The sequence below is a fragment of the Condylura cristata genome, unplaced genomic scaffold, assembly GCF_000260355.1.
Source record: "Condylura cristata isolate star-nosed mole 26May11 unplaced genomic scaffold, ConCri1.0 scaffold00024, whole genome shotgun sequence".
NCBI classification, from domain to species: Eukaryota; Metazoa; Chordata; class Mammalia; order Eulipotyphla; family Talpidae; genus Condylura; species Condylura cristata.
In genome coordinates this window covers 30362739-30370541 of record NW_004567125.1, presented here as the reverse complement: position 1 = coordinate 30370541, position 7803 = coordinate 30362739, and the positions used below count along the sequence as shown (strand labels likewise).

Below are 7803 nucleotides of genomic sequence, written 5' to 3'. Positions count from 1 at the left end.
CCGCCGCCGGGACCACCAGGGCCAGCTCCGCCACCACACCAGGACCACCGCCGCCGGGACCACCACAGCTCGCACTGCCACCATAGCTGCTACTGTCACCTCCAAACCCATGGTAGCCACCATCACCTCCTCCATAGCTACCTCTGCTGCCACCACCGCCTCCGCACACCAAAGTTTCCACCTCCATCAGAGTAGTGGTGCTGCCTGTGGTGTGGCCTGGCTTCCACATTACATAAAGTTGCCAGATCTACCCCCATGACTTCTTTGTGCTCCAGCAGACTGCTTTTCTTATTGAGAAGGGACTTCTTTCACTTCACAGTTATGCCCACAGAAATACCACCAATAGCGTGATATTTCTAAGCAATTTTATTTCCACTGTGTCATGATCACAAACAGTTACAAAAGCAAATCCTCTGCTTGTCTTCCATAACTCCCATGGTTCCAGTCTTGCCATACTTTTCAAAGTAGTCTCTCAAATTATATTCTCTATCTCTTTTAATTCCACCCACCAAAATTTTCTTCACAGTTAAAGGGCACCAGCCTTTATAGAATCCTCTCCAGAAACAGTTCTCCTTGGTTCCACTGATGCCCATCAACCTCATGTGGTCAATCACCCACCTCTTCAACACAAGAGTAAGTCACAAACCTGAAGCCCCTGCACCTTTGTGTGTGTGGAGGGGGTCTCATCACCACACCATCCTCAAGTGGGCCCCATTCTCAAAATGTTCCCTTCAATGATCATCCATAGTTTGAAAGCTCAGACCGCAATGAGCAGTTCCTTCACCAGCCCTTTGGATCATGGCCCTCCATTTTGAGATGAGACTCATCTCTTCCGACTCGAATGCACGACACATGAGAACACGACTCTTCATGAAGCATTGACAGTATGCACCAGCCAGTGCCGAGCTGTTACAGAAGCCACTTCCCTGTGAAGTAGGACCCTAGTCACTCCAGTGACATGGAAACAGATCACACAAGGAGGCCAGACATGACACATTTTCTGCCAGGTCACCCTAGCTCACTGCTCTTTTCTCTGAGCCTCAGTGGTGTCATCTTTGAAATGGGCCACACCACTGAGACCTTTCCTCACAGGCTTGCTGGTGCTCACAGGGCCAGGGCCAGAGGGAGGCGGGCCAGACCCTCACCTCAGACGTGAAATGGAAGGAGGCACCAGAGGACTTGATCAGGGAGCGAAGCGCTGTATTCACGTAGTTTTAAAATATCAAAATGAGTGTAAACATGTGATGGACAATGGTGACAGTGGCCCAATGGTGGAAATAGCTGAAATGTTCACCAGTGGAATGACACGTAAGTAGACCATAGGCACCCACACTGAGAAGTGCTAATCAGAGAAAGGAGTGAAGCCCTGGCACAGCTGCCATGTGGATGAACCCGAAGACGGGGTGCTCAGTGAGAGAGCAGACACAAAGGGCCACAGCACGTGCTCCACAGTCATGAGGTGAGCAGAGACAGAAGGTCCACACACGAGCAGCAGATTGCTGGTTATCAGGGCTGGGGCTCACAGCGTCTTATTTTGGCTGATGAAATGTTCTAGAAGTGTATAGAAGCGGTGGTTGTACTACATCAATGTACCAAAGGCCGCTGAACTGTTTATTTTTAAATTATTAATTTTGTTATATGAATTTTACCTCAATAAATACATCAGTGTATATACACATATGTCTTGATTTTTTTTATTATATTTAATGTGTATATAGTTAATATAATGAACAAGATTTTAAATGAAGATAGGGTTAATTCTGCACTGACTTTGCTCACCATACTCTGTTCCTGTCCTGGTCCCAGTAAAACTGCTAAAACAGGAGCTTGGCAAAAATATATTTGGTGGTACAACCCCAACAACACAGGAAACAATAAACTTAAAAGTACCTCTAAAATGATGTAAAAACAAACTATTAAAAAAAAAAAAGCTTTGTGCCTCAAAGAAACCATCAAAAAAACAAAAAGGCGACCTACGGAATAGGAAAAGATATTGACTCATCACACCTTTGACAAGTCGCTAATTCCCAAAGTAAATGAAGTACTCCTACAATCCTACAAACCAGCAACACAGCAACAAAGACAACCCAGCCAAAAAATGGGCAGGGCCCTCCCTGGTGGCCCAGTGGTTAAAAGCACAGCCCTAAGAAGCCAAAGCCGCTTCCGCATGAGTTTGATCCCCGCCCGCCCCAGAGGAGATCCACATGGCGTGGCAACCTCTCCTGACCCGCCTGCTGCTCCCCTCAGCAGTGTACTTCAACGATCTGCCTGTTCTGCTCCCCACTCTGTCTCTGGTGAATCCTCTCACTGCCCCTGCACCTCTGGCCTGTACCCCAGTTCTGTATGCATAAATAGATAAATCATTTAAAAAAAAAAGGGCAGACTCTCTAAATAGACCCTTCTCCCAAGAAGACATTCGGCTGGTCAACAGGCACATGAAAATGCTCAACATTACTTATTGTAAGGGAAATGCAAATCCAAATGACATGTCACCTCACCCTGTAAGGAAGGGTGGGGGCGGCCAGTGTTGGGGAAGGTGTGGAGAAAGAGGGAACACTCATCCAGTCTTGGTGGGCATGTAATTCCATGCAGCCTCTATGGGAACAGTATGGAGAAATCTTTAACAAACAAAATGAGAAGTCCCACATGATCCAGCAACACCTCTACTAAGGCTTTACCCCCAAAATGCGAAAACACTAAATTGAAAAATTCAAGTACTCCCTGCAGCACTACCACAGCCGCCAAATCACAGAACCAACCTAAGTCCACGATGGCAGATGACTGAATAAAGGAACCGTGGCCTATCTGCTCAATGCAATTCAGATATTCAGCCATTCAAATATTTAAAAAGATGAAATAGTACCTGTTGGGAGAAAGTAGATGGGCCTTGAATGGAGGTGATGATCCCAAGTGAAAGAACTCAGAAAGTGAAAGATAGATAACTGAGGAATACAAATACTGGCAAACACAGCAAAGGCAGTTTTTAGACTCTGAATGCTGCTTACCAGAGGGATCAGTGGGAGGGAGCATGGCACAGAGGAAAGAACAGGATAAGACATTAGCAAGGGAAGTTTGGCGGAGGCTGAGTGAAATATGTGCAAATATAGAGGAGTAAAAATGTAACCCCCAAAGTTATACAGATATGCAAATAACTGACAATTCAATGGGAGATTAGTCTCAGCTGGAGCTTGCCAGGAAGAATGTTTCACACAGTAGCATTATGCATCTTTGGCGCTGATTTTTGACAACCCCCCAATTAGAGCTCTCCCCCTCCACATCTAGCTAAGACTGAGACACGGGGACCCCCCCCCATCCCTCCCCGGCTGGAACAGGCACCTGTTTGGGTTTCAGCAGGAATATGCCACGTCAGGTTGGGGCCAAAGCCTTCCCAGGAGACAACAGTCAGGTTGTAGGCAGCACCCGAGAGGTTGAATGCTTTCCCCAGGCGGAGGGGCTTCGTGTTTGTGGCCTTGGTCTTGCACGGGCAGGACAACATGTGTAGGTGGACATGGTAAGTCTTCCGCGTAGGCTCTGGCCTATTACAGCCTTCTGGAAACAAAAGCTGAGGCAGCTGTACAAGACAGAAGATTGGTGAAGACCATGGGTCAACGTCAGGGGCAGCCCCTGAACAACACTCACCCACAGGTGCGTTGCAACCAATGAGATGTGCCAACATTTTTTTTTTGAAAAATAGAAAAACAGCCCTCCCTGGTGGTGCAACAGGTGAAAGCACAGCAGCACTATGAAGCTAACTGCAGCCGCTGCAGCACGAGTTCCATGCCCAGCCAGGGAGTGACCCACATGGCGCAGCAGACCTCTCCTGATGCGCCTGCTGCTCCCCTTGGCAGTGTATTTCAGTACCTCTTCCTGTTCTGCTCCCCACTTTTTCTCTGGTGAATCCTCTCACCCCCCCTTATCTCTGGCCTGTACCCCAATTCTGTAAGCATAAACAAATAAACTTTTTAAAAAATTTTTTATAGTTTATTTTTACATCATTTTGTACATTTTTTTCATTTCTATTGTAATCCCCGTGGGCTTCCCATCACCAAGTCACGCGTGTGCCATCACCATAGTCCTGTGCACTTCTCCCCCCCCCATAAACAAATAAAGTTTTTTAAAAAAATAGAAAAGCATGATGCTCACAAGGCTGTAGGGAATGAGCATTCATGTCACACACACACTGGCTGTGGGGAGCAGGGGATAATTTGGTAAAGCTCACTGAGAGTCAGGAAATAAAAGGTTTCTATCTTTGGACCCTGTGCTTGAAGTCTGAATTTTATTCCGAGGAAAACAAATTCACATTAAAGGAAACAAGGAGAGAAGGAGCCCAGACATAGCATTATGGGGACAAACCACTGGGGACTGAATTGATTTTGGGGAAACCAGTAGGTAAAATATTTGGTGATTTTGTCCCTGATTCGGGTGAGAAATTTTCTTTCTGTGCCTCAGTGGTCATATCTGTACAATGGGATAACTTAGACTGTACTTAAATGAGTTATTTGGGGCCTTCAAAGGAATCATCTCCCAGAGAAAAGACTCACTTCTTTCTTCTTCTCCCAGCTTCTGTCTGAGGCCCTACAGTCTATTCCCCCATAGCAACAGAGGCGGCCTGTGAATTCCTGCCTTTGACCTTATTCCTCTGCTCCCATAAGTTCCATAGCTCCATTCACCTTTGCCCAGTTAAATCCACCATCCAGCTGGTCCTGCCACCTCCAACCCTTACTTCCCTCGGTCTCCATTTGTACACCCACACTTCAGCCTCATGTTCCTTCTCCCCATTCTCCAGGCCACCCCATATCCCTGCAATGAGCAGTTACCTGCCCTTTCAAGGTCAGCTGTCTCCTCCCATTCTGGCCAAGTGTCTCCAGTGAGATGTTCAAATTGAGTTGAGCAGGGGATTCTGCAAAGAAAATGGTAAGACAGAGATGCTGGGAATGGGGCCCCTTTTCACAATGTTTTGTAGACCCTAGATGGAAACCAGAAACCTCCTCTTTTCCTCCCATGAAGCACAGAATTCCCATGGGTTATTAAATCATTTTCAGAATCTGAAAACTTGGGGATTCATCATACAACAATGCTAATATATTTAATGCTATTGTACAATACCCTGAAATGGTCAAAATTGTAGTTTATTTATTTTTAACCACAATTAGAGAAAGTATGTGAACAGAATTCCTGGAGTTTTTCCCAGCTGATATGCACTTGGGCAAGAGGAGCCCCAGTTTGCAAGCCTGGGGGAGTCAGCTCATGACCGCTTGGAGTTGCTAGCGCTCTAGCTTCCTGTATCATTTGGGAAAATAGGTCTTTACAACATAGTCATTTTGTGTGTCAACTTCTGGTGCAACTTTGAAAGAATAAAACCAGTCAAGTTAATTTGGTGGAGATCCTGAGAAGTGTTTTCTTTGTAGATTAGGGGTTCGCCACACTTTATAAAGTGAAATTAACTCGCCATCCCATGCTACCTTTCACTAATTTCTCCTGAACCTTATTTCTAATATGTTTTGCCTGATTTCTTTGTTTTTGTTTTAAAGATTTATTTATTTATGCATATAAGAATTGGGGTAGAGGCCAGACATGCAGGGGGTGAGAGGATTCACCAGAAAAAGAGTGGGGAGCAGAACAAGCAGATCAACAAAGTCCACTGCTGAGGGGAGCAGTGGGCAGGTCAGGAGAGGTCTGCCACGCCAGGTGGGTCACCTCCAGGGCTGGGGGTTGAACTCGCACTGAAGTGGCTGCAGCGAACTTGCAGTGCTGTGTCCTAACCCACTGAGCCACCAGGGAGGGCCAATGTTGCCTTATTTCTAAGACTTGTCACCTGATTTCCAATTCTTTGCCCTGGCCTATGGCCTGGGGGGTTCTCACCAAGGGGGATGCACACAGGGCTCCAGTTGCTCCAGGGACCCCTTGGCCCTTGCCAGCGCCTACGGAGTTGAAATTCCTGAGCCACATCTTTCCTCCAGGGACAGAGGCACGACTCTGGGGAGAAACAAGTGAGACATTGGGTTACAGGGCTCCCCACACCAGAACTTGGCACTGTTCGCTAGACCATCGTGTGACCATCGAGTGACCTGTGTACAAAGCCATGTGCTAGGCCCCTGGGGATGTGGCAGGAACAGGACAGGCCCTACCCTCTTGTGGCTTCATGGATCACCCTCTTCTGACTTAAATCCTCCCTGGATTTAAGTCTTGGCAAGGCTCCCCCTTAAATTGTCAAGGGCTTAGATTGGTCAATGGCTTTGTGTTCCCAAACTTTCTTTGCCCACTTGTGAAATGGGAGCGATCCACTACTTGAACTACAGGGCAGGCCAATACTAGACCCAGTATATAAGAGGTGCTCAATCAATGCTGACTTGTGGCAGCTCTTGTTACCTTCATTACTCTCACGGAAGCCAGCATCATCCTGCCTTCCACAGTTACCCTAGAAGAAAAAACCCATGTTGACATTTTACATTTTGCTATTGAAAATATTAGCTCTCGAAATTATAAAATGTAACGTGGACCCTCAGATTGGATCCAGGGACAGAGAATATTCTTGGGAACACTGGTGACATGCAAATAACCTCTGGAGTTGAATTCATAGCAACAATCCTGCAAACATCTGTCCCGACAAACACCCCCAGAATGTGAGACGTTAACATGGAACGAGGGAGGAAGGAGTGGGGAGAACGTTAGCAAAGCCATGTGGGAGGGCTCTATATTTCTCTTGTTATTTTTCTGAAAATCTAAGATTATTCCAAAACAAAAAGTTTATTAAAAAGAAAGCTAAATTCTTATGTCATATATTTTCTAAGATTGTTAGGAGACAGAACTTCCCATTGTGTGGTACTGGGGATTAGAGAGCCAGATTTGGGGTCCAGCCTGTCACCCCAAGAGACCCTTGACATGCTGAGACTCAATTTCCATATCTGCAAAGGGGGCTGAGAGGGTGTAGTGTAGAATGTACTTAAGAGGCTGGGACTAAAAAAACATAGATTTCCTGTTGCCTGCCGACCCAGCCACACCCATTCATCTGTCAGGGAAACGGAGGCTCTGAGGAAGCACACAACATCTGGGGGAAGCAAGGACTGAAGCTGAGGCAGCTCCCTGTCCTCAGGATGCTTTCCATCTGAAGAAGGCTATCTCCCCTAAACTGGAGGTTCCTTGGGGGCTAGGTCAAGATTGAGGTTTCCCAAAGTCTTGCTGCACCTGCCGTGTGCTGCGAGGGCTAGAGCAGTAAGAATGGTCAAAGTCCAAAGAATACAGTTAGATGGCCAACAAGCAGATGAAGAAGCTCAATCCCACTAATTATCAGGGACATGCAAAATGAAGCCACACTGAGAGAATTATTATCTTCAAAAAGACCAGAAGTAACAATTGTTAGCGAAGACATGGAGAGAAAGGAATCTGTGCGCTGCTGTGAGTGGAAAGTGTTACAGTTGCTATGGAAAAGGGGACTCCTCAAAAAATTAGGAGTAGCTCCTAGGTATCACCCAAAAGACACAAAAACACTGATTCTAAAAGACACCTGCACCCCCATGTTGACTATTTACAATAGGAAAGACATGGAAACAACCCAAATGCCCCAAAGTAGATGACTGGATTAAAAAGATGGGGTACGTATACACAATGGAATATTACTCAGCGATCGAAAAAGATAAACTCATATCTTTTGTAGCAACGTTGATGGAGCTGGAAGGAATCATGCTTAGTGAGATAAGCCAGAAAGAAAAGGAAAAATACCGGATGGTTTCACTCATAGCAGGAGCATAAAGGACCACGGGGAGAAATAATAATGATGAACAATGATATACCAGAGACATTTTA

The 7803-nt window shown here is 46.1% G+C and overlaps 1 protein-coding gene across 1 annotated transcript in view; it reads right to left on the bottom strand.

Moving 5' to 3' along the window:
- The window catches only part of IL12RB1 (interleukin 12 receptor, beta 1), a 23266-nt gene that overhangs the window by 9010 nt on the left and 6453 nt on the right, over positions 1 to 7803 (bottom strand). Inside the window, exons 6-9 of the mRNA XM_012728928.1 lie at positions 6370 to 6418; positions 5863 to 5976; positions 4818 to 4900; positions 3337 to 3571 (exon numbers count right to left, since the gene is read on the bottom strand). Coding sequence (XP_012584382.1) covers positions 3337 to 3571; positions 4818 to 4900; positions 5863 to 5976; positions 6370 to 6418 — 481 coding nt within the window. The remainder of the gene's footprint in view (positions 1 to 3336; positions 3572 to 4817; positions 4901 to 5862; positions 5977 to 6369; positions 6419 to 7803) is intronic.